The 27,777-nt window shown below is 49.8% G+C and overlaps 1 protein-coding gene across 1 annotated transcript; it reads left to right on the top strand.

Annotated features, from left to right (window-relative positions):
* Positions 1 to 1,154: 1,154 nt before the first annotated feature.
* Positions 1,155 to 26,542, top strand: SMARCAL1 (SNF2 related chromatin remodeling annealing helicase 1; the record flags this gene model as incomplete). The annotated part of the gene is made up of 4 exons (XM_089659320.1): positions 1,155 to 1,219; positions 10,066 to 10,898; positions 16,910 to 16,960; positions 26,282 to 26,542. Coding segments are annotated over exons 2-4 (1,102 nt in total), but the record flags the coding sequence as incomplete, so codon positions are not given.
* Between the last annotated feature and the right edge of the window lie 1,235 nt (positions 26,543 to 27,777).

Below are 27,777 nucleotides of genomic sequence, written 5' to 3'. Positions count from 1 at the left end.
GCTGCCTATCAGTGAGGCCTGTCAATGCCCATCAGTGCCGCCTGTCAGTGCTTCCTCATCACTGCTATCAGTGCCCATTGGTGCTGCCATTCAGTGCCCATCAGTGATGCCTGTCAGTCTCCATCAATACCGCTTTTCAGTGCCCATCAGTGCTGCCATTCAGTGCCCATCAATGCCGCCTATCAGTGCCCATCAGTGCACCTTATCAGTGCCCATCAATACCGATTTTCAGTACCCATCAGTGCTGCCATTCAGTGTCCATCAGTGCTGAATATCAGTGAGGCCTGTTAATGCCCATCAGTGCTTCCTCATCAATGCCCATCAGTGCTACCTTTCAGTGCCCATCAATGCCGCCCATCAGTGCCCATCAGTACCTCCTCATCAGTGAAGGAGAAAAATTACTTCTTTACAAAATGTTATAACAGAAACTAAGAAAAATGTTATTTTTTTAAATTTTTAGGTCTCATTTTCTTTTGCTTAGCGAAATATACCCCCCCCCCCCAGTGGTGATTAAATAAATGATAAAAATGTCATGAGTACAGTGTTGCACGACCGCACAATTGTCATTCAAAGTGCGACAGCGCTGAAAGCTGTCCTGGGCAGGAAGGGGGTGGAATTGCCCACACAGCTGCTGTAAAAGCTGCTTCTACAGTGAGCAGGAAATTCCCTCCAACATATGCAGGCCATAGACGGGTCAAAAATCGGCCGATTTTCACACTGCTATTGGGTTAATTGGTCACCCGTTTTTCGGGTTTTTTGCAGTTTTTTTTATGGGTCATGTTGGAAATTTCGCGGCCGATTTGGACAATCGGCCGATTTTCCCAGCAGTGATCGTTTTACTGATAAAAAATCCACGCATGTGCCGGGACCTGCAAGGGACAGAAGTTATGAGGTGAACTTTATGATTTTGTCGGCCAAATTTTTTAATGGTTGGTGGTACTGTCGGCTGAACGAACGACTTTTTTTTTTTTTTTTTCGAAAAATCGGCCAGTGATCGACCTGTCTATGGCCTGTATTAGACATACTCCATGCTGCTCTACAGAACGCATCAAATACAGTGGAATCCGGTCCCAAACATTCTGCCAGCAGTCAAGATGGCGGCGCCGGCGGCGGGGCTGCCTAAGGGGGGCGGGGACGTCAATGCCTCCCGTCGCCCGGTGATGACGCGGCGTGTTAGCAGCAGGAGAGGGCTGCCCTGAGCTGTCATGGATCCCGGCGGGTAAATATGAAGCTGGGCGGTCAGGTACTAGTTATGAGGACTGGTTAGTCGTGGTTAGTGATGGGCCCTGGACTCTGTATACAGTGTGTGTCTCCTCTGGCGATATGATTGGCTGGGACTGTCAGAATGGGGGAGTTGTGGGCCATTCCATGTAAACATCACTCCTTAAAGGGTGACTCCACTTGTTTACAGTCAGGGCAGCAATATATTCATCTGCACACCATGCATGGCCTGTAGGGGGCTCTGAATTCCTCCCAGTGCGGGGTATGTACAGCTGCAGAAACAGTGTACCATGGTTGCTATGGCAACACTCAGTTATCGGTAGATCTGGGAGTTTTGATTGGTTGCCGGTTTGTCGCTGGCTCTACGGCTCCTTTCGCTGATTGGAGGAGGGATGGCGGCATGTGGGGGTGCGGTGGGGCCTGCTATCCCCTCTCCTCCAATGGCAGCCAGCTGTGGGTGTGATGGAACAGGAGAGGGGGTTCCCCCCTTCTTACAGCCCCTCCCCCGGGAAATGAGGGCGATGGGACCTGAGATGGGAGGAAGGAGAACTTAATTTTGGGGTGACCACACTGAGAAGGGGGGGGGAAGCTTCCCTCTATCTCCAAGAGACTCCCCTCCCTCTTCTAGAGCCACGCCGGCCACCCCAAAGAACCCCTTTCATCCCCCATGCCTGCCTCCCTGCTTTCCTCCTTCCTCCCAATGACACCAACTCAGCCGCATTCTATCCTCCCAATGACACCAACTCAGCCACATTCTATCCTCCCAATGACACCAACACAACGGCATTCTATCCTCCCAATGACACCAACTCAGCCGCATTCTATCCTCCCAATGACACCAACTCAGCCGCATTCTATCCTCCCAGTGACACCAAGACAGCCGCATTCTATCCTCCCAATGACACCAACACAGCCGCATTCTATGATTCCAATGACACCAAGACAGCCGCATTCTATCCTCCCAATGACACCAACACAGCCGCATTCTATCCTCCCAATGACACCAACTCAGCCGCATTCTATCCTCCCAATGACATCAACACAACGGCATTCTATCCTCCCAATGACACCAACTCAGCCGCATTCTATCCTCCCAATGACACCAACTCAGCCGCATTCTATCCTCCCAGTGACACCAAGACAGCCGCATTCTATCCTCCCAATGACACCAACACAGCCGCATTCTATGATTCCAATGACACCAAGACAGCCGCATTCTATCCTCCCAATGACACCAACACAGCCGCATTCTATCCTCCCAATGACACCAACTCAGCCGCATTCTATCCTCCCAGTGACACCAAGACAGCCGCATTCTATCCTCCCAATGACACCAACAAAGCCGCATTCTATGATTCCAATGACACCAAGACAGCCGCATTCTATCCTCCCAATGACACCAACTCAGCCGCATTCTATCCTCCCAATGACACCAACTCAGCCGCATTCTATCCTCCCAGTGACACCAAGACAGCCGCATTCTATCCTCCCAATGACACCAACACAGCCGCATTCTATGATTCCAATGACACCAAGACAGCCGCATTCTATCCTCCCAATGACACCAAGACAGCCGCATTCTATCCTCCCAATGACACCAACACAGCAGCCGCATTCTATGATTCCAATGACACCAAGACAGCCGCATTCTATCCTCCCAATGACACCAACACAGCCGCATTCTATCCTCCCAATGACACCAACTCAGCTGCATTCTATCCTCCCAGTGACACCAAGACAGCTGCATTCTATCCTCCCAATGACACCAACACAGCCGCATTCTATGATTCCAATGACACCAAGACAGCCGCATTCTATCCTCCCAATGACACCAACTCAGCCGCATTCTATCCTCCCAATGACATCAACTCAGCCGCATTCTATCCTCCCAGTGACACCAAGACAGCCGCATTCTATCCTCCCAATGACACCAACACAGCCACATTCTATGATTCCAATGACACCAAGACAGCCGCATTCTATCCTCCCAATGACACCAACACAGCCGCATTCTATCCTCCCAATGACACCAACACAGCTGCATTCTATGATTCCAATGACACCAAGACAGCCGCATTCTATCCTCCCAATGACACCAACACAGACACATTCTATCCTCGCAATGACACCAACACAGCCGCATTCTACCCTCCCAATGACACCAACACAGTGGCATTCTATCCTCCCAATGACACCAACTCAGCCGCATTCTATCCTCCCAATGACACCAAGACAGCCACATTCTATGATTCCAATGACACCAACACAGCCGCATTCTATGATTCCAATGACACCAACTCAGTCGCATTCTATCCTCCCAATGACACCAACACAGCCGCATTCTATGATTCCAATGACACCAAGACAGCCGCATTCTATCCTCCCAATGACACCAACACAGCCGCATTCTATCCTCCCAATGACACCAACACAGCCGCATTCTATCCTCCCAATGACACCAACACAGCCGCATTCTATGATTCCAATGACACCAACTCAGTCGCATTCTATCCTCCCAATGACATCAACACAGCCGCATTCTGTGATTCCAATGACACCAACACAGCTGCATTCTATCCTCCCAATGACACCAACACAGTGGCATTCTATCCTCCCAATGACACCAACACAGCCGCATTCTATCCTCCCAATGACGCCAACACAGCCGCATTCTATCCTCCCAATGACGCCAACACAGCCGCATTCTATCCTCCCAATGACACCAACTCAGCCGCATTCTATCCTCCCAATGACACCAACACAGCCGCATTCTATCCTCCCAATGACACCAACACAGCCGCATTCTATCCTCCCAATGACACCAACACAGCCGCATTCTATCCTCCCAATGACACCAACACAGCCGCATTCTATCCTCCCAATGACACCAACACAACTGCATTCTATCATCCCAATGACACCAACTCAGCCGCATTCTCTCCTCCCAATGACACCAACACAGCCGCATTCTATTCTCCCAATAACACCAACACAGCCGCATTCTTCCCTCCCAGTGACACCAAGACAGCTGCATTCTATCCTCCCAATGACACCAACTCAGCCGCATTCTATCCTCCCAATGACACCAACTCAGCCGCATTCTATCCTCCCAATGACACCAACACAGCCGCATTCTATCCTCCCAATGACACCAAGACAGCCACATTCTATCCTCCCAATGACACCAACTCCGCCGCATTCTATCCTCCCAATGACACCAACACAACTGCATTCTATCATCCCAATGACACCAACTCAGCCGCATTCTATCCTGCCAATGACACCAACACAGCCGCATTCTATCCTCCCAATAACACCAACACAGCCGCATTCTATCCTCCCAATGACACCAACTCAGTCGCATTCTATCCTCCCAATGACACCAACTCAGCCGCATTCTATCCTCCCAATGACACCAACACAGCCACAATCTTCCCTCCCAGTGACACCAAGACAGCTGCATTCTATCCTCCCAATGACACCAACTCAGCCGCATTCTATCCTCCCAATGACACCAACTCAGCCGCATTCTATCCTCCCAATGACACCAACACAGCCGCATTCTATCCTCCCAATGACACCAAGACAGCCGCATTCTATCCTCCCAATGACACCAACTCCGCCGCATTCTATCCTCCCAATGACACCAACACAACTGCATTCTATTATCCCAATGACACCAACTCAGCCGCATTCTATCCTGCCAATGACACCAAGACAGCCGCATTCTATCCTCCCAATGACACCAACACAGCCGCATTCTATCCTCCCAATAACACCAACACAGCCGCATTCTATCCTCCCAATGACACCAACTCAGCCGCATTCTATCCTCCCAATGACACCAAGACAGCCGCATTCTATCCTCCCAATGACACCAACTCCGCCGCATTCTATCCTCCCAATGACACCAACACAACTGCATTCTATCATCCCAATGACACCAACTCAGCTGCATTCTATCCTGCCAATGACACCAACACAGCCGCATTCTATCCTCCCAATAACACCAACACAGCCGCATTCTATCCTCCCAATGACACCAACTCAGCCGCATTCTATCCTCCCAATGACACCAACTCAGCCGCATTCTATCCTCCCAATGACACCAACACAGCCGCATTCTTCCCTCCCAGTGACACCAAGACAGCTGCATTCTATCCTCCCAATGACACCAACTCAGCCGCATTCTATCCTCCCAATGACACCAACTCAGCCGCATTCTATCCTCCCAATGACACCAACACAGCCGCATTCTATCCTCCCAATGACACCAAGACAGCAGCATTCTATCCTCCCAATGACACCAACACAGTAACATTCTATCCTTCTACTGACACCAACACAGCAACATTTTAACTTCCCACTTACAATAATACAGTGGCATTTTGTCCTCCTACTGACACCAAAGGAACTGTATTTTTTTTCCTCCCACTGACACCAATGTAGTGACATTTTATCCCCCCACTGACACCGACACAGTTGCATTCTCCCCTCTTAATGACACCAACACTGCCGCATTTTTTCCTCCCACTGACACCAATGAAGCCGCATTTACAACCATTGGCACTTCTCAGCACATGCTGCAACCATTAAAGTAGAATTCCAGCTGAAACCTTACTAGTCCGCCTCCCCCTCCCCTCCCCCCTCCTGACACCTCTGGTGACTAACCTGTGTCAGAAAGATGTCTATTCTGACCTATTTTCGGGCTGATTTTCTGTGGCAGCTGCAGGGGTGTAGAAGTTGGAGGGCGATAAAAGTGCAGCTCAACTGTTGGGTTTCACCACCCCCCAAACCCCTAACATGCCTGAGCCCTTAACCTCTCGCCTGCCAGGCACTTTCCCCCCTTCCTGCCCAGGCCAGTTTTCAGCTTTCAGCACTGTCACACTTTGACAATTGCGCAGTCATGCAACACTGGACCCATATGACATTTTTATCATTTTTTGAGACAGACAGAGCTTACTTTTGGTGGCATTTAATCACCACTTGGGGTTTGATTTTTGGCTAAACAAACGAAAAAACACAACATTTTGAGAAAAAAAAAAAGTTTTTTCTGGTTTGTTATAAAATTTTGTAAACAAGTAATTTTTTCTCCTTCACTGATGAGTGCTGATGAGGCTGCACTGAGAGGCGGTACAAAAAAGGTGTCGATAATGGCTGCCAAAACATGCATTTTTTTTCTGCGATTTTATCAGGTTTAGGGTGCGTTTATCATAGGTAATGTGACAAAAACATCAAAACTCAACACGTGGTTTTTTTTTGCGTTTTCGATGCATTTCAGGCCTGGTTCACACCAATTCAGTTTGCGTTTTGTCCATTTTGCAGTGCACAGCAGAGCAATACAAAGCAGCATGTCTACACAGTAAAACACACAGCACACAGTTAACCCTTTGATAGCCCCAGATGTCAACCCCTTCCTGCCCAGTGCCATTAGTACAGTGTCAGTGCTTTCTATTAGCCCTGATCACTGTATTGGTGTCACTGGGGATGTTAGTGGCAGTTATTTACCCCCCCCCCCCCCGTGTCAGAATGCCCACCGCAGTCCCACTATAAGTCGCTGATTGCCGCCATTACTAGTTAGAAGAAAAAAATAATCCCGACATTTGTAAACGCTATCACTTTCACGTAAACCAATTAATTTACACGTATCGGGATTTTTTTTTTTTTAGCAAAGACACGGAGCAGAATATATTTTGGCCTAAATTTATGCCAAAATTAGATTTTTTAAAATTTTTTTTACTGGACGTGTTTAATAGCAAAAAGTCCAAAATATTGTTTTTTTTTTCAAAATGGTTGGTCTTTTTTTGCTTATAGCGCAAAAAAAATCAGAAATGCAGAGAGGATCAAATACCATCAAAAGAAAGCTCAATTCGTGGGAAAAAAAGGACATAAATTTAATTTAGGTTCAGCATGACCGCGCAATTGTCAGTTAGAGCAATGCAGCGCCGTAACGCAAAAAATGGCCTGGCTTTTTATTGGACATGTTTAATAGCAAAAAGTAAGAAACATTTTTTTTTTGTTTATAGAGCAAAAAATAAAAACTGCGCAGGTGATCAAATACCACCGAAAGCTCTAATTGTGGGACGTAAATTTCATTTGGGTGCAGCGTTGCATGACCGCGCAATTGTCAGTTAAAGTAACGCAGCGCCGTAACGCAATAAATGGCCTGGTCAGGAAGGGGGGGGGGGGGAATCCTCTGGAAGGCGAGGGGTTAAAGCCTGAAGTTTTTATTATTTTAATGTCCCAGTGTGTGTATTGCCCCCCCCCCCCCCTCACCCCCTCCCCCCTCACCTCCCTTTATACTTAACTGAGTCTTATCTTGATCCAGCGATGCCCATCTGTAGCGGCTCTCTCCCTTCTCTCTGCTTACAGAGGCAGCAATGGAAGCCATTGGCTCCTGCTGCTGTCAATCAATTCCTCTGAGCAGAGGGCAGGAGGCAGGGCAGAACCGAGCTGCGTGTGTCAATAGATTCACGCAGCCCACTTTGGAATGGAGCCTGCCGGTGTGCCGCCATCGGAAGCAGCTTCCTGTAGTGGCACACAGAGAAGAGGAGGAACCTGGAGCGATGGCGGGGGACCTCAGAAGAGGAGATTCGGGACCGCTCTGTGCACTGCCATTACACAGAGCAGGTAAGTATAACATGTTTGCTATTATAATAATAATAATAAAAAAACACTTTACAAAGGCTTTAACCACTTGCCGTCCGGCCGCCGTATATAAACGGCCAGACGGTGGCAGTGCAGGGGCGGGTTTCCGTTCATAAACGTGCCTGCCAATTTGGACTGTGCACGCTACCGCGATCCAGTGCCCGTTGTGTCCTCCGGACACAGTGGAACACCAATCGTCGTACAAGACCTCTGTGCGAAGTCCCAATCATGTGATCACTGATTAGCCAATCGGTGATCACATGCAGAGTAGCAAGCAAGATGTCACTTCTGACATCATTGCTTACTACGTGTGAAATCTGTGAATGATCACAGAGATCACATGGTACAGGGCTATTCACAACAGCCTTGTACCATGTGACAAGCTGTGACCAATCACGGCTCACACAGTAGTTCTCAATGGCTGCAGGAATGCAGCCAGAAAGAAGGAGAAATGATTGCTTTTATAGCCTTTATGGGTGTAAAATCAATCAGTGTAGAAAAAAAAATTTTCATCACCCCCCACAAGTAGTACAGTGTCACCATGGTGACATTGTACTGCTAGGGTGACAGTGTGTAGAGAAAAAAAAAACAAATAATATAAAAAAAGAAAATGTAAAAAAAAAATTTTTAAATGATAATTTTTGGTTATAAACTAATTTGAGTTATTTTTTTTTTTTACTAAAAAGATAAAATACATTTTGGCCAGGATTTATGATGAAATATTATTTATTTGCAAAATTTTATAAGAAAAACACTTTGTTTCAAAATTTTGGGACTTTTTCACTTATATAGCAAAAAAAAAAAATCCCAGCGGTGAATAAATACCACCAAAATAAAGCTTTATCTGTCTCAAAAAAATACTAAAAAATTCATATGGGTACAGTGTTGCATGACCGCGCAATTGTCATTCAAAGTGTGATAGCGCTGAAAGCTGAAAATTGGCCTGGACAGGAAGAGGGGAAAGTGTCCGGACTGGAAGGGGGGGAAAGTGTCCGGACTGGAAGGGGGGGAAAGTGTCCAGACTGGAAGGGGGGGGGGAAAGTGTCCGGACTGGAAGGGGGGGGAAAGTGTCCGGACTGGAAGGGGGGGGGAAAGTGTCCGGACTGGAAGGGGGGGAAAGTGTCCGGACTGGAAGGGGGGAAAGTGTCCAGACTGGAAGGGGGGGGGAAAGTGTCCGGACTGGAAGGGGGGGGAAAGTGTCCGGACTGGAAGGGGGGGAAAGTGTCCGGACTGGAAGGGGGGGGGAAAGTGTCCGGACTGGAAGGGGGGGAAAGTGTCCGGACTGGAAGGGGGGGAAAGTGTCCGGACTGGAAGGGGGTGAAAATGTCCGGACTGGAAGGGGGGGAAAGTGTCCGGACTGGAAGGGGGGGAAAGAGTCTGGACTGGAAGGGGGGGGAAAGCGTCCGGACTGGAAGGGGGTTGAAAGCGTCCGGACTGGAAGGGGGGTGAAAGCGTCCGGACTGGAAGGGGGGTGAAAGCGTCCGGACTGGAAGGGGGGTGAAAGCGTCCGGACTGGAAGGGGGGTGAAAGCGTCCGGACTGGAAGGGGGGTGAAAGCGTCCGGACTGGAAGGGGGGGGAAAGCGTCCGGACTGGAAGGGGGGTGAAAGCGTCCGGACTGGAAGGGGGTGAAAGCGTCCGGACTGGAAGGGGAGGAAAGCGTCCGGACTGGAAGGGGAGGAAAGCGTCCGGACTGGAAGGGGGGGAAAGCGTCCGGACTGGAAGGGGGAGAAAGCGCCCGGACTGGATGAGGGGTGAAAGCGTCCGGACTGGAAGGGGGGGAAAGCGTCCGGACTGGAAGGGGGTGAAAGTGTCCGGACTGGAAGTGGTTTAACATTCTTTTTCTCCAGCCGGGAATCTGTAGGCATCACACGGACTCTGCTGAGATACATTTGTATGGTAACGACTTCCTCATTTACCGTTTGCGCAGTTTATTATTAATCGATGTAAACGGCGGAGACGTGACAGAGCGGTTTATGTTGGCTTCGTCGCCTCTTCAGACGTAAACATGAAATACGGCACTGTCTGTGAACATAGTTCTTGGAAATGAGGTATACGGCTGTCCCTGGAGGGGGGAACATCCGCTTAATTGATTTCTTCACCGCATCCTAAAATGATTCGATCTTTAGATTAATAAAGCGTAACACCTCCGTCCGTTGAATTGCGTTCCTGGTCAATAACGCTTCCTTGTTTTCCAGATGCCGACAGGTCATTTCAGAAGTTTGAAGCTCATCCGAAAAGATGTCAGTCTGCCTGACGGAGGAGCAGAAGAGGAAGATCGAGGAGAACCGTCAGAAGGCCTTGGCGAGGAGAGCCGAGAGACTCGCGGCGCAGAAGAATGGAATTAACCAGAGCTCTGTTGTCTCTTCCAACGTCCAGGCATCAAACCTTGGAGGGAACTTGCAACAAAACAAGCAGCAAGGTTTTACTGTCCCCCCAACCGGCAAAGAAGCGGGACCGAATAATAGTGCGAAGGTGACCCCTTCCAAATCCGGAAGTTTTCATTTGCACTCAATAGGTGGCGCTAACAGGGGGGGGCCTGCGCAGGCTTTGGTTGGCCTTGCCCAAAGTCACTTCTCTAATACAAGGACAGAGGCACAGTCTTCTTGTCAAAATGATCCCTCGCCTTTACCGCTCGCATCTGGACAGAATCTTCAGCCTCAGAACTTTGGCACTACGGCAGCACCAAACCAAAGCCACGAGCTATCCGAACCAAATCCACACAAGTCATCAGACGCACCTCCTGGTGCCACGAAAGACACCACGGGGCCTGCAAGGAGTACGAGTAACGTGTCTCAGTTTTACGGCAATAGCTCCAAATATGTTTCCGCTGCCGGGAACAAGACAGATGGCAGAGAGAAGGCAGGCGGAGGCGGCACCGCCGGCGTCTCGGATACGACTCAGACTAAGAAACCGGTGACGGCCGTGAAAGGAAGGTGCGTGAAATACGCCGAAGATCGATTCCGGGTCGAAGTGGGTTACAATGCAGAGCTCATTGCTTTGTTTAAAACGATCCCCGGCAAAAATTACGGTCAGTTGGTAATGTAACAGGATTTGTTTCTGATAATCCAGATAAAGAGAAAAAAAACAACATCTCTAGATAATGTTTTGTCGTTTAACCCCTTGGCGCCGGCGCCTCCCGGCTCTTTAAGGGTTTCAAGGGGCGGGGTTTAGGGTCATGTGACCTCCGTGACGTGCCGTCACATGATCAGGAAAGGTCCCGATCGAAAGAGGAGATCGGGACCTTTCCGTGAGTACCGGACATGTGTGCTGGGAGCTCACAGGGCACGCGCACTCAGCACATATGTTTTCATTTTACTAGAACGCAGATGTGCGCTGCTCATTTTGTCTAGGGGTGAGCAAAAAGCTCATACTCACCCGATCCTTCGATCCCCTGGAAAACTGGGCTCCCCCCGGTCCAGCGGTGGACTGTTCCTGGTCTATGGAGCTTGCTCTGGGCTTGATGACATCAGAAACAGTCTACTATTCAAGACTGCTGGGGCGTGGGGGTTCCGGAATGGTCCTGTGCTGGGAGGATCAAGTAAGTCTCCACTCTGCTCTCTCCTAGAAAAAAAAACGAGCAGTTAACCCGTGCGATGCTGGCACAGCCCCATTGCATGGGAAAACATTGTTGGGCTTTTAAGAACATGTGTACTGTCTAGATAATGTTTTGTCATTTAACCTCTTGGCGCCGGCGCCTCCCGACCCTTTAAGGGTTTCAGAAGGCAGGGCGGGGTTTAGGGTCATGTGACCGCCGTGACAAGCAGTCACGGTGGTCACATGATCGGGAAAGGTCCCGATCGAAAGAGAAGATCGGGACCCTTCCGTGAATACCAGACATGTGTGCTGGGAGTGCACAGGGCGCACGCTCTCAGCACATGTTTTTTTGTAATAGAACGCAAATGTGCGGCCGCTTGGTGTCTAGGCCCAGACGCCGGGAGGCCGCCCATTTGCGTTCGCCAGGCGTGAAGAGGTTAACGTGGTTGTAAACTTCAGACATGAAACATGAACAAAGCATATCCCTCTATAATGTGTACTTGTCTCAGTCCAGAGTGCTAAGTGTCATTTCTGTCTGCTGCCTCCTTCCTCTGCTATCTGCATGAGTCGCTTCTGACACGTTTTCCTGACACCAAGAGAAAAATGGTGACAGGGGAGGGAGCTCCAGCAGATTGACAGCTTCAATTCTGTTCCTGTGTGCTGTGTGGAGGGGGGTGTGTCTCTTGCCTCCAATCAGCTCTCAGAATTCTCACTGTGCTCTGTAGTGTGTAATTTCAGCTCTCCACCCCATTTTTCTAAACTCTCAGACAAGCTCTATAAATTCTGGCCTTTGAACAGCTGTAGAGAAGAGAAGACTGCAAATAAACAGGTACAACTTATGTAGGAGGATTTGTTTCATCTCTGTGTATCATCGGAGGCCAGTCACCTCACTGGGTATATAGAAGGGTTTACAACGACTTTAGGATGTGAAAGTTCACCTTTTCACATGAAAAATGAAAAGTTGAACTAATAACGTACACCTTGTCCACCCACCTGATTCCCGCTGCATTTACCCTCGTGCGCGATTGGCTGTCACTGGCCAATCAGCCGGTGCAGCAGACTGGGGACTTGAAAGCCCTGCTGTTCTTCCCCTTTTTTCCTCGGGGCTTCTGCGATGGATCAGAGCGATTCTGAATAACAGAATCGCTCTGATATGTTAAGGAACGAAGGAGAAGAAGAGCGGGGCTTTCGAATCACCTGACTACTGCACCGGCTGATTGGCCGGTGACACCCAATGACCCACAAAAGAAAATGCAGCAGAAATCAGGTGGGTGGAGAGGGTGTACAGTAAAAGTTCAACCTTTTATTTTTTTGTGAAAAGGTGAACTTGCACTACAAAGCCCAACTCTGAGGGAAAAAAAATGTTTGTACTGCAAGTGGGCTTTTCCCGCACTGCAAGGGTTAACTGCTCATTTTGTCTAGGGCTGAGCAAAAAGCTCATACTCACCCGATCCTTCGATACCCTGGAAAACTGGGCTCCCCCCGGTCCAGCGGTGGACTGTTCCTGGTCTATGGAGCTTGCTCTGGGCTTGATGACGTCAGAAACAGTCCACTATTCAAGACTACTGGGGCGCGGGGATTCCGAAATGGTCCTGTGCTCTCCTAGAAAAAAAAAAACGAGCAGTTAACCCGTGCGATGCTGGCACAGCCCCACTGCATGGGAAACCATTTTTTTGCCTGGAGTTGGGCTTTTAAGAACATGTGTCCTTTCCCTAAAATCCTATTAAATCTACTACTGGGGGGTGGTGCCTTGCCTTTTCACAACCTTTTCTGTTTACTTTTTTGTTTTCTTTTTAAAGTATCCAAAAAAAACAAGGTTTTGCCTATAGTTCTAGAGTAAGGGAGGGTTATATCCACTGTCTGATTTTTTTTCACCATCTGTGGCCCAATGCAGAGATTTCCCTTCACTTCCTGTTTCATAGTCAAACAGGAAGTCAGAGGAAATCCCTGCAAATTAAGGGAATTCCTTGTCAATCAGTGCAGATGTCAACATGTTCATTTAGTAGCTGTCAGAACAGCCAGCAGCTTCCGTCCCCCCTCCCTTCATTGCTCTCCTGTGCAGAAGCAATGAGGCTGGGATTCTGGGGATGTGTGTACAGCAGGGATCTGGGGATATGTGTGTACAGCAGGGATCTGGGGATATGTGTGTACGGCAGGGATCTGGGGATATGAGTGTACGGCAGGGATCTGGGGATATGTGTGTACGGCAGGGATCTGGGGATATGAGTGTACGGCAGGGATCTGGGGGTATATGTGTGTACGGCAGGGATCTGGGGATATGAGTGTACAGCAGGGATCTGGGGATGTGTGTACAGCAGGGATCTGGGGATATGTGTGTAAAGCAGGGATCTGGGGATATGTGTGTACAGCAGGGATCTAGGGATATGTGTGTACGGCAGGGATCTGGGGATATGTGTGTATGTATGGCATCTGGGGATATGTGTGTACAGCAGGGATCTGGGGATATGTGTGTACGGCAGGGATCTGGGGATATGAGTGTACGGCAGGGATCTGGGGATATGTGTGTACGGCAGGGATCTGGGGATATGAGTGTACGGCAGGGATCTGGGGGTATATGTGTGTACGGCAGGGATCTGGGGATATGAGTGTACAGCAGGGATCTGGGGATGTGTGTACAGCAGGGATCTGGGGATATGTGTGTACAGCAGGGATCTGGGGATATGTGTGTACAGCAGGGATCTAGGGATATGTGTGTACGGCAGGGATTTGGGGATGTGTAAACAGCAGGGATCTGGGGATATGTGTGTACAGCAGGGATCTGGTGATATGTGTGTACAGCAGGGATCTGGGGATATGTGTGTACAGCAGGGATCTGGGGATGTGTGTACAGCAGGGATCTGGGGATGTGTGTACAGCAGGGATCTGGGGATATGTGTGTACAGCAGGGATCTGGGGATGTGTGTACAGCAGGGATCTGGGGATATGTGTGTACAGCAGGGATCTGGGGATATGTGTGTACAGCAGGGATCTGGGGATATGTGTGTACGGCAGGGATCTGGGGATATGAGTGTACGGCAGGGATCTGGGGATATGAGTGTACGGCAGGGATCTGGGGATATGAGTGTACGGCAGGGATCTGGGGATATGTGTGTACGGCAGGGATCTGGGGATATGAGTGTACGGCAGGGATCTGGGGATATGTGTGTACGGCAGGGATTTGGGGATGGGTAAACAGCAGGGATCTGGGGATATGTGTGTACAGCAGGGATCTGGTGATATGTGTGTACAGCAGGGATCTGGTGATATGTGTGTACAGCAGGGATCTGGGGATATGTGTGTACAGCAGGGATCTGGGGATATGTGTGTACAGCAGGGATCTGGAGATATGTGTGTACAGCAGGGATCTGGAGATGTGTGTACAGCAGAGGCCTGGAGATGTGTGTACAGCAGAGGCCTGGTGATATGTGTGTACAGCAGGGATCTGGGGATATGTGTGTGCAGCAGGGATCTGGGGATATGTGTGTACAGCAGGGATCTGGGGATATGTGTGTACAGCAGGGATCTGGGGATATGTGTGTACAGCAGGGATCTCGGGATATGTGTGTACAGCAGGGATCTGGGGATATGTGTACAGCAGAGGCCTGGAGATGTGTGTACAGCAGAGGCCTGGAGATGTGTGTACAGCAGAGGCCTGGAGATGTGTGTACAGCAGAGGCCTGGAGATGTGTGTACAGCAGGGATCTGGGGATGTGTGTACAGCAGGGATCTGGGGATGTGTGTACAGCAGGGATCTGGGGATGTGTGAACAGCAGGGGTCTGGGGATGTGTGTGTACAGCAGGGATCTGGGGATGTGTGTGTACAGCAGGGATCTGGGGATATGTGTGTACAGTAGGGATCTGGGGATATGTGTGTACAGCAGGGATCTGGGGATATGTGTGTACAGCAGGGATCTGGGGACGTGTGTACAGGAGGGGACCCCCTTCTGCCGCCTGTAAAAGCGATTCAGCAGCAACTTAGCCGCCAGGATTGCTTATACAAAACACAACATCACCGGCTGAGAAGCAACAATAACCACTCAGACCTCCGCGTTGTATGGGTACGTTGTATGGGTACGTTGTATGGGTACGTTGTATGGGTACGTTGTATGGGTACGCTGTATGGGTACGTTGTATGGGTACGTTGTATGGGTACGCTGTATGGGTACGCTGTATGGGTACGCTGTATGGGTACGTTGTATGGGTACGTTGTATGGGTACGCTGTATGGGTACGCTGTATGGGTACGCTGTATGGGTACGCTGTATGGGTACGCTGTATGGGTACGTTGTATGGGTACGTTGTATGGGTACGCTGTATGGGTACGCTGTATGGGTACGCTGTATGGGTACGATGTATGGGTACGTTGTATGGGTACGTTGTATGGGTACGCTGTATGGGTACGCTGTATGGGTACGATGTATGGGTACGTTGTATGGGTACGTTGTATGGGTACGTTGTATGGGTACGTTGTATGGGTACGATGTATGGGTACGCTGTATGGGTACGCTGTATGGGTACGTTGTATGGGTACGTTGTATGGGTACGTTGTATGGGTACGATGTATGGGTACGTTGTATGGGTACGATGTATGGGTACGCTGTATGGGTACGATGTATGGGTACGATGTATGGGTACGCTGTATGGGTACGCTGTATGGGTACGATGTATGGGTACGCTGTATGGGTACGCTGTATGGGTACGCTGTATGGGTACGCTGTATGGGTACGTTGTATGGGTACGTTGTATGGGTACGCTGTATGGGTACGCTGTATGGGTACGTTGTATGGGTACGCTGTATGGGTACGTTGTATGGGTACGCTGTATGGGTACGTTGTATGGGTACGTTGTATGGGTACGCTGTATGGGTACGTTGTATGGGTACGATGTATGGGTACGCTGTATGGGTACGTTGTATGGGTACGTTGTATGGGTACGCTGTATGGGTACGCTGTATGGGTACGCTGTATGGGTACGCTGTATGGGTACGCTGTATGGGTACGTTGTATGGGTACGTTGTATGGGTACGTTGTATGGGTACGCTGTATGGGTACGCTGTATGGGTACGCTGTATGGGTACGTTGTATGGGTACGTTGTATGGGTACGTTGCCGGGACCGAAGTGGTTAAGGCTCATGACATTGGAATGGGGTGTTCAGAATCTGGAGTAGCTCTGCATGGCAGCCAATCAGCTTCTAACTTCAGTTTGTTCAATTCAGCTTTGACAATAAAACCTAGAAGCTGATTGGTTTCTATGCAGAGCTGCGTCAGATTTTGCACCCTCCAGTTTTAGTACATAACCCCCTTTTGTGGCCACATTTCTTCACATCCTAATCATGATAGGCTGGGAGAATTAGCGATGTCGTCCTCTATAGCGCAGCGATCGGTTTGAGCCATAGATCTATTGCTGTACAAAGTGAGATTTATAGGGCTGGGTGAATGCACTCCATTGATTTTCTGCTGCTGCATGTTTATGGCTGACACTGAATTTTGTTTTGTGTGTGTTCCAGACCCCCCCACCAAGATGTGGAACTTTAACCTGGAAGATTACACCGGCCTCAGTAAGTTAACCCCTTCACGCCTAAGGGTAAAACAAATCTAAATGCCTAAGCACAATTTTGCAACTTTGACACGCGTTAGTAAAATCATACATATCATCACAACTACTTTGTACATCCAGGTGGATTATACCGCGTTCTTTTCAGGACAAATTGGGCTTTCATTGTGTGGTAAATGGTAATGGACATCTCCTTTTTTTTAATTATTATTATCAACGGAAAACTGGCCCAAAATAGTAGAATTTTTTTTTTTTTTTTTTTATATTTAGCTGTGTGTTTCTTGTTACTACCATAACCTACCACCAAAGAACAACCCAAAATAAATTCTCCAGCTCTTGCCGATCGCAGCGATACCATATATGTGTATGTTATTTGTTGTTTGTACCCGTAGTACCGCCCAGAAACAATAGGGAGCATTTTGTTTTTATCTTTTTTTTTTTTACCTAAAACACTGACACCAAATTTTTTTTTTTTTAAATCCTGACTTTTGACCCTGACCTTGACCCAAACACGTACCCTGGCACTGAACTAGATCAAACCTGGATCTAGGTTTTTTTATTTTATTTTTTTAACCACTTGCCGTCCAGCCGTTTGTATACAGTGGCGGTGCAGGGGCAGGTTGCCATTCATAAACGGCGCCCGCCATTTTGGACTGTGCGCGCTCCCTGGCAGCACGCAGCACCGCTTTCCGGTGCCCGCTGTGTCCTCCGGACACAGTGGAACACTGATCGTCGGACGGGACCTCTCTGCGAGGTCCCGATCATGTGATCACTGATTGACCAATCAGTGATCACATGCAGAGTAGTAAGCAAGATGTCACTTCTGACATCATTGCTTACTACGTGTGAAATCTGTGAATGATCACAGAGGTCACATGGTACAGGGCTATTCACAACAGCCTTGTACCATGTGACAAGCTGTGACCAATCACAGCTCACACAGTAGTTCTCAATGGCTGCAAGAATGCAGCCAGAGAGAAGGAGAAATGATTGCTCTTACAGCCTTTATGGGTTTAAAAGCAATCAGTGTAAAAAAAAAAAAAAAATCTTCATCACCCCCCACAAGTAGTACAGTGTTAGTACTGCTAGGGTGACAGTATGTAAAAAGAAAAAAACAAATAATATAAAAACGTAAAATAAATTTTTTAAAAATTATAATTTTTTGTTATAAGCAAATTTGGGTTATTTTTTTTACTAAAAAGATAGCTGAATACATTTTGGCCAAGATTTATGATGAAATATTTATTTGCAAAATTTTATAAGAAAAACAAATTTTTTCAAAATTTTTGGACTTTTTCATTTATATAGCAAAAAAAAAAAAAATCCCAGTGGTGAATAAATACCACCAAAATAAAGCTTTATCTGTGTCAAAAAAATGCTCAAAAAATTCATATGGGTGCAGTGTTGCATGACCGCGCAATTGTCATTCAAAGTGTGATAGCACCTAAGGCTGAAAATTGGCCTGGACAGGAAGGGGGGGAAGTGTCTGGACAGGAAGGGGGGGAAGTGTCTGGACTGGAAGGGGGGGGAAAGTGTCCGGACTGGAAGGGGGGGAAAGTGTCCGGACTGGAAGGGGGGGAAAGTGTCCAGACTGGAAGGGGGGGAAAGTGTCCGGACTGGAAGGGGGGGGGATGTGTCCGGACTGGAAGGGGGGGGAAAGTGTCCGGACTGGAAGGGGGGGAAAGTGTCCGGACAGGAAGGGGGGGAAGTGTCTGGACTGGAAGGGGGGGGAAAGTGTCCGGACTGGAAGGGGGGGAAAGTGTCCGGACTGGAAGGGGGGGAAAGTGTCCGGACTGGAAGGGGGGGAAAGTGTCCGGACTGGAAGGGGGGGAAAGTGTCCAGACTGGAAGGGGGGGAAAGTGTCCGGACTGGAAGGGGGGGGGGATGTGTCCGGACTGGAAGGGGGGGGAAGTGTCCGGACTGGAAGGGGGGGAAAGTGTCCGGACTGGAAGGGGGGGGAAGTGTCCGGACTGGAAGGGGGTGAAAGTGTCCGGACTGGAAGGGGGGGGAAAGTGTCCGGACTGGAAGGGGGGGGAAAGTGTCCGGACTGGAAGGGGGGGGGGAAAGTGTCCGGACTGGAAGGGGGGGGGGAAAGTGTCCGGACTGGAAGGGGGGGAAAGTGTCCGGACTGGAAGGGGGGGGGAAGTGTGCGGACTGGAAGGGGGGGGAAGTGTCCGGACTGGAAGGGGGGGGAAGTGTCCGGACTGGAAGGGGGGGGAAGTGTCCGGACTGGAAGGGGGGGAAAGTGTCCGGACTGGAAGTGGTTAATATTTATTTATCTTTTTTTTTTTTACAAAAATTTTTCCCCCTCTATGCCAGGAGTTAGAGAGATACAATGTATCTCTCTCCTGCATTTAGAGAGAGAGAAAAAAAAGAATCAAGGGGGCCGGGCTGTACAGTGACCGATCACTGAGATCATGTGACCAGGAATCGGGAGTCCTCGGGGCTTAACAAGTCCCCGCGGCGAACTGAGCCAGAAGTGGAAGAGGGCACCTGTCAAAAACAGGTATCCGCTCCCCCCTTTAAAAGATGCCAAATATGGCAGTGGAGGGGGAGGAGGCAAGTAAGTGGAGCTTCCGCTTTTGAGTGGAATTACGCTTTATACCGTGTTCTATACCAGGGGTTTCCAAACTATGGCCTGCTGCAAAATTTTAGCTTGCTCCCTGCTTGGATTAATGGTTTATCCTCAAAAGAGCACAGGTGAAGCTGTATTAGGTCTCCACTTGTGATGTAAGGGAGCATTCTGATGAGGGGACTCTGATGGGGAACCTAGTGCAAGAGTGCACCCTAATGTAAATGTAAAGGAGCACTCTGATGGGGACTTTGATGTGGCAGGGGCACTTTTGGTTGGGATCTTGATGTAAGGAGGCACTCTGGTGGGTACCCTGATGTAAGGGGGTACTCTGGGTACCCTGATGTAAAGGGATACTATGGTGAGTACCCTGATGTAAGGGGGTATTCTAGTGGGTACCCTGATGTAAAGGGGTACTCTGGTGGGTACCCTGAAGTAAGGGGGGTACTCTGGTGGGTACCCTGATGTAAGGGGGTACTCTGATGGGAACCCTAATGTAAGGGGGAACTCTTATCTCAGCATCTCAGTATATTTTAAGCCAGGGGTTTTCAAACTATGGCCTGCTGCAAGATTTTAGCTTACCCCCAGTTAGAATTAACGGCACTGTAGACACTGCCTAAGGTCTTCACTTCTGATGAAGGGAGGAACTCTGATGGGGAACCTGGTGTAATTGGGAACCCTGATATAATGGGGCACTCTGATGGGGATCCTGATGTAAGGGGGTACTTTGGTGGGACACTGCTGTAGAAGCGGACTTTAATGTTGACCTTGATGTAAGAGGGTACTCTGGTGGAAACCCTGATGTAAGGGGGCACTCTGGTGGGGACCCTGCTATAGAAGCGGACTTTAATGTTGACCTTGATGTAAGGGGGGGACTCTGGTGGAAACCCTGATGTAAAGGGGGACTCTGGTGGGGACCCTGCTGTAGAAGCGGACTTTGATGTTGACCTTGATGTAAGGGGGTACTCTGGTGGAAACCCTGATGTAAGGGGGGACTCTGGTGGGGACCCTGATGTAAGGGGGCACTCTGGTGGGGACCCTGCTGTAGAAGCGGACTTTAATGTTGACCTTGATGTAAGGGGGGACTCTGGTGGAAACCCTGATGTAAGGGGGGGACTCTGGTGGGGACCCTGCTGTAGAAGCGGACTTTGATGTTGACCTTGATGTAAGGGGGTACTCTGGTGGAAACCCTGATGTAAGGGGGGACTCTGGTGGGGACCCTGCTGTAGAAGCGGACTTTAATGTTGACTTTGATGTAAGGGGGGACTCTGGTGGGGACCCTGATGTAGAAGCGGACTTTAATGTTGACTTTGATGTAAGGGAGTACTCTGGTGGGGACCCTGATGTAAGGGGGGACTCTGGTGGGGACCCTGATGTAGAAGCGGACTTTAATGTTGACTTTGATGTAAGGGAGTACTCTGGTGGGGACCCTGATGTAAGGGGGCACTCTGGTGGGGACCCTGATGTAAGGGGGCACTCTGGTGGGGACCCTGATGTAGAAGCAGACTTTATGGGTGTAACGGAACCGACCCAGACTGCGCTTGAGTATTTCCGTTAGAATACCTCTTCCCCATCCGAACATCGACAACAGACACCACAGCCGACCATACAAGACGAGACGACAGTCTGTCTGAACATGGAACTCTTTATTTTAAACTCAAACGGGCTTTTTATACAATACACACTGATACTGATCACATGATCACATGCAAACGCAGCTATATACAGAAATAGACTCAACACTCTAAACAGTAAGTTGTTATTATTATTATTATTATTACTACGAGTTTATATAGCACCAAAGGGTTTGCTCAGCGCTGTACAATGGGGGGGACAATACATGGGACAGTACAACAACAACAAACAACGTACGAGGGGTAAGAGGGCCCTACTCTTTCGAGCTTACAATCTAGGTGGGAGGGGGTAAAGGTACAGTAGGAAGTGGCTGAGGGGTGGGAGGAAAGAGGGAGAATGGCCGTTAGGTGAGGGTGGGGTAGGCTTCCCTGAAGAGATGGGTTTTGAGGGAGCGCCTGAATGTGAGGAGGGAAGGCGACAGTCTGATGGATTGGGGCAGTGAGTTCCAGAGGATGGGGGAGGACCTGGAGAAGTCCTGCAGTCGTGCATGGGAGGAGGAGACCAGGGAGCAGGATAGAAGGAGGTCCTGTGAGGAGCGAAGGGTACGGGTAGGGTGGTACTTGGGGATCAGGTTGGTGAGGTAGTCAGGGGCAGTGTTATGAACGGCTTTGTAGGTCAGGGTTAGGAGTTTAAATTTGATGCGTTGGGCAATCGGGAGCCAGTGGAGGGAGAGGCAGAGGGGGGTGGCAGAGGTGGAGCGGGTGGTGAGGTGGATGAGTCTAGCCGCTGAGTTCAGGATGGTCTGGAGCGGGGAGAGCCTGCGCTTGGGTAGGCCGGTGAGAAGAGAATTACAGTAGTCAAGGCGTGAGATGATGAGGGAGTGTACTAGAAGTTTGGTGGTGTCTGGGGTAAGGCAGGAGCGTATCTTGGCAATGTTGCGGAGGTTGAGCCTGCATGTGTTTGTGAGTGATTTGACATGCGGTTGGAAGGAGAGGTTCGAGTCAAGAATGACGCCAAGGACTTTGGCTTGCGGGGCGGGAGTGATAGTGGAGTTGTTGGTGATGATGGATAGGATGGGGGGGGGGGGGGGTGTTGGCAGGGGGAAAGACGAGGAGCTCGGTTTTGGAGAGGTTGAGCTTGAGGAAATGTAGCGACATCCAGTCTGAGATGTCATTTAGGAGGTGAGTGATGCGGGCGGAGATAGTGGGGGTGAGGAGAGGGGTGGAGAGGTAGATTTGGGTGTCGTCAGCGTAGAGGTGATAGTTGAAGCCGTGGGAGTGTATGAGTTTGCCCAGGGAGGAGGTGTAGATGGAGAAGAGAAGGGGTCCAAGGACAGAGCCTTGGGGGACCCCAACAGAGAGGGGGAGGGAGGGGGAGGTGGCACCATTGTAGGTGACACTGAAGGAGCGTCGGGATAGGTAGGATGAGAACCAAGAGAGAGCAGTATCTCTGATGCCAAGGGAGAGTAGTTTATTAAGGAGGAGGGGGTGGTCAACTGTGTCGAAGGCCACAGAGAGGTCCAGGAGAAGGAGGACAGAGTAGTCGCCCTTGGCTTTGGTGTTTAGTAGGTCGTTAGTGATTTTGAGGAGGGCAGTTTGAGTGGAGTGTAGGGGACGGAAGCCAGACTGTAGAGGGTCAAGGAGGTTATTGTCTGTAAGGTGGGCGCTTAGGCGATCGTAGACTATGCGTTCAAGGAGCTTGGAGGTGAGTGGCAGCAGGGAGATGGGTCTGAGGTTGTTGGGGTCCGCGGGATCCAGGGAGGGCTTTTTGAGGATGGGGGTGATATGCGCGTGCTTTAGGGGGGAGGGGAATACGCCAGTAGAGAGGGAGAGATTGAAGATGTGGGTGAGGGAGCGGATGAGGGAGGCGGGGGGTGACCGGAGGAGTTGAGAGGGGATAGGGTCCAGGGGGCAGGTAGTGAGGCGGGCTTCTGAGAGGACTTTGGCGACTTCCTCAGTAGTGACAGGACTGAGGGAGTGCAGTGCGGGGGGGGTTATGGTGGGCGGGGCATTGGGAGAGGTGGGGGGCAGTGCGGTTGTGAGGGCAGAGGAGGGGGGAGATGAGGGGGTGACGGGGGTGAGGAGGCTAGGTGGGGAGGTAGATTGCAAGTTGACGATGTCCTTACGGATAGCGTCAATCTTGTTGTGGAAATGGGTGGCAATCTCGTGGGCGGTGAGAGAGGTACTGAGTGGAGGAGGGGGGGAGAGAGCAGGGAGTTGAAGGTGGAGAAGAGTCGGCGGGGGCAGGAGGAGAGGGTGTTTATTAGGTTAACAAAGTAGGCCTGCTTGGCGGCGTGGAGGGAGGAGGTGTAGATAAGAAATGCAGATTTGTAGAGGGAGAAAGTATGAGGGGACCTGGTTTTGCGCCACAGTCTCTCCAGTGCGCGACTGCGACATTTGAGGCGTTTAGTGCTGTCGGTCTGCCAGGGTTGAAGCGGTCTGGGTTTGATGATGCGTGTGGTTAGGGGTGCCAGTTCATTAGGTTAGCTAGCTGGGTGACCAAAACTAAAGGTGAATGGGAATTCACACCTAGACAATGGTTTGATGAATTAGGATCTCACTACAGAGCAGATGGTCCGGCTCCTACACCGGAGTAGAGGAGAGGCCGGCGTGATCAACTCTTTCAATTCACATGTCTAGTTCAGAATCAACAACCAGGAATAGTCTTCATATGGCTGATAAATATTACTGTCCTATCTGAAGTAATTCCAACCGCATTCTCAGCGACCATTAGTCACCCTGCGCCCCTAAGAGGCACAGGGTGACTTGCACATAAGAGGGATATAGGGAGTTGAGACAGGGGTCTCCCCACCTCTGCGAAGTAAGCTGGGTTCCATGAGCCCCCCACCCAAAGTGACACCAATCACAATGGGGACCCTGATATAAGGGGGAACTCTGACCCTAATGTAAGGGGGCCTCAACGTAGATTTTTTTCAGCTTGCAAATATTTGCAAAACATATGATGTGGCCATCATACTGCAAAGTTTGCAGACACCTGTTCTAAGCTCCGTAGGGGACATTTTGCCACAAATACAGGCCCAGCATAGTTAAAAGGAGCTTCTCTAATCCTCAGGAGCCATTTAAATTCTATTGTACCCTTAATCCCTTCCAGTCCGGACACTTTCCCCCCCTTCCAGTCCGGACACTTTCCCCCCCTTCCAGTCCGGACACTTTCCCCCCCTTCCAGTCCGGACACTTTCCCCCCCTTCCAGTCCGGACACTTTCCCCCCCTTCCAGTCCGGACACTTTCCCCCCCTTCCAGTCCGGACACTTTCCCCCCCCTTCCAGTCCGGACACTTTCCCCCCCTTCCAGTCCGGACACTTTCCCCCCCTTCCAGTCCGGACACTTTCCCCCCCCTTCCAGTCCGGACACTTTCCCCCCCTTCCAGTCCGGACACTTTCCCCCCCTTCCAGTCCGGACACTTTCCCCCCCTTCCAGTCCGGACACTTTCCCCCCCTTCCAGTCCGGACACTTTCCCCCCCTTCCAGTCCGGACACTTTCCCCCCCTTCCAGTCCGGACACTTTCCCCCCCTTCCAGTCCGGACACTTTCCCCCCCTTCCAGTCCGGACACTTTCCCCCCCTTCCAGTCCGGACACTTTCCCCCCCTTCCAGTCCGGACACTTTCCCCCCCTTCCAGTCCGGACACTTTCCCCCCCTTCCAGTCTGGACACTTTCCCCCCCTTCCAGTCCGGACACTTTCCCCCCCTTCCAGTCCGGACACTTTCCCCCCCTTCCAGTCCGGACACTTTCCCCCCCTTCCAGTCCGGACACTTTCCCCCCCTTCCAGTCCGGACACTTTCCCCCCCTTCCAGTCCGGACACTTTCCCCCCCTTCCAGTCCGGACACTTTCCCCCCCTTCCAGTCCGGACACTTTCCCCCCCTTCCAGTCCGGACACTTTTACCCCCTTCCAGTCCGGACACTTTCCCCCCCTTCCAGTCCGGACACTTTTACCCCCTTCCTGCCCAGGCCAATTTTCAGCTTTCAGCGCTATCACACTTTGAATGACAATTGCGCAGTCATGCAACACTGTACCCATATGAATTTTTGAGCATTTTTTTTAGACAGATAAAACTTTATTTTGGTGGTATTTATTCACCACTGGGATTTTTTTTTTTTTTTTTTTTGCTATGTAACTGAAAAAGTCCAAAAAGTTTGAAAAAAAGTGTTTATCTTATAAAATTTAGCAAATAAATAATATTTCATCATAAATCTTGGCCAAAATTTATTCCGTTATCTTTTTATTTAAAAAAAAAAAAAAAAACCAAATTAGTTTATAACTAAAAATCATAATTTTAAAACTTTTTTTTGCATTTTTATTTTATTTTTTTATATTTTTATGGGTTTTTTTGTTTTTTTAACATACTGTCCCCTAGCAGTACTTGTGGGTGTGATGAAGATTTTTTTTTTTCTTTTACACTGATTGGTTTTACACTCATAAAGGCTGTAAAAGCAATCATTTCTCCTATCTGACTGCATTATTATAGCCATTGAGAACTACTGTGTGAGCTGTGATTGGTCACAGCTTGTCACATGGTACAAGACTGTTGTGAATAGCCTTGTATCATGTGACCTCGGTGATCTTTCACAGATTTCACACGTAGTAAGCAATGATGTCAGAAGTGACATCTTGCTTACTACTCTGCATGTGATCACTGATTGGCCAATCAGTGATCAGATGATCGGGACCTCGCACAGGGGTCCCGTCCGACGATCGGTGTTCCGGAGGACACAGCGGGCACCGGATCACTGTGCTGCGCACTCCCAGAGAGCGCGCACAAGCAGGGGGCGGGGAGGCCGTTTATAAATGACCCTGCACTGCCACCGTCTGGCCGTTTTATATACAATGGCTGGACGGGAGGTGGTTAAAAAAAAGTTTTTGGGACTGAAAGTATAATAAAATCTGAAAGTGATTGTTCATATGGGCCAATAACCTCAGCAACACAGATCTAGAAGTGCTGTATACAGCAGCCATGTATTGGCATCACTATAGAAGTATCAGATCACCTTTCCAAAAACAAGTCCTAACCCTCTGCCTCCTTTCATGTCCTCCTGAGTTCTGTTGTTTTTTCACCAAATTTATATCACTGTTATATATCATGTAAGTCCGGTGAAGACTCAGCGGGTATATCGGCTGCTGTGCTGACCATGTTTCCTTTTTTTGTTTTTTTTTTTGCAGTGAGTGAGGTCCAACGACTCGGGAACGTGTCTTTAAAACCCTTAGAGGGGATGGAAGATGTGGAGATCCCTTCACTTTGTAAATCCTCCAGTGGGGGAAGTGTTATCAACGCTGTTCTCGCCATGTGCAAGAACTGGCAGAGGCCATCGGCCGTTGTAAAAGGCCATTGCCTGCTTATCTCTCGCTCCCGGTTTGAAGTGGAGATTGGATACCACGTGGAAGTCATCGCCCTATTCAAACAGATGAACTCTCGGAATTACGGTAAGGAACCTCTCCTAATAAATTGCTACAAATTGCAAAATCCTCCTTATGGATTAAAAACCCCTTCACGCCGGCGCGTCCCGGCCCTTTAAGAGTTTCAGAAGCCAGGAGGAGGGGCAGGGTATAGGGTCATCACCAAAATACGCGCGTTCCTAACCCCAGAAACCACTAAACAGCTCATCCACTCCCTCATCATATCACGACTCGACTACTGCAACTCCCTCCTCACTGGCCTGCCTCGCCGCTGGCTATCCCCGCTTCAGTCCATCCTGAATACGGCTGCCAGACTCATTCACCTTTCCAACCGCTCCATCTCCGCCACCCCCCTCTGCCAATCCCTCCACTGGCGTCCACTCAGTGTCCGCCACCCCCCTCTGCCAATCCCTCCACTGGCGTCCGATTGCACAACGGATCAAATTCAAAATCCTAACACTGATGTACAAAGCCGTCCACCATACTGCCCCGAACTACATCACTGACCTAATATCCAAGTACCGCCCAACACGCACACTCCGCTCCTCACAAGACCTCCTTCTCTCTAGTTCCCTGGTCTCCTCCTCCCACGCCCGCCTCCAGGACTTCTCCAGGGTGTCACCCATCCTCTGGAACTCCCTGCCCCAACCCATCAGATTATCACCTACTCTCCTCTCCTTTAGGCACACCCTGAAAACCCATCTCTTCAGGGAAGCCTACCCCACCCCCTGCTAACTTGCCGACCTCCTCCACTCTTCCTACCACTCCATCCCCCACAGCTATCTCCTCCTGTGCCACCATCCCCTCCCTCCTAGATTGTAAGCTCCAAGGAGCAGGGCCCTCAATCCCCTCATGTTTTGCATTGTATTGTTGTTGTTCTGTCACATGTTCTGTCCCCCTTTGTAATGTACAGCGCTGAGCGAACTATTGGCGCTTTATAAATACTGTATTATAATAATAATAATGTGATTGGGAAAGGTCCCGATCGAAAGAGGAGATCGGGGCCCTTCCCATGAGTATTGGACACGTCTGTTGGGAGCTCGAAGGGCGCGCGCTTTTGGCACATATGTCCTTTTTTAATAGAATGCAAATGTGCGGCCACTCCGCGTCTAGGCCCAGACTCCGGGAGACCGCACATTTGCGTTTGGCCGGCGTGAAGAGGTTAAGTGAAAAGGTTAAAGGGTTAGTTCACTTTTTCAGCTGTCAGTGACCACACACAGCCGGTGTAGTGGTTCAGGGATTTGAAATCCCTGCTTTACTTG

This window comes from Staurois parvus, unplaced genomic scaffold (assembly GCF_062004578.1).
Source record: "Staurois parvus isolate SC_StPar_1 unplaced genomic scaffold, SC_StPar_1.0 ptg001147l, whole genome shotgun sequence".
NCBI classification, from domain to species: Eukaryota; Metazoa; Chordata; class Amphibia; order Anura; family Ranidae; genus Staurois; species Staurois parvus.
Note: the sequence above shows the minus strand (reverse complement) of the source record. Positions and strands in the feature narration are given on the sequence as shown.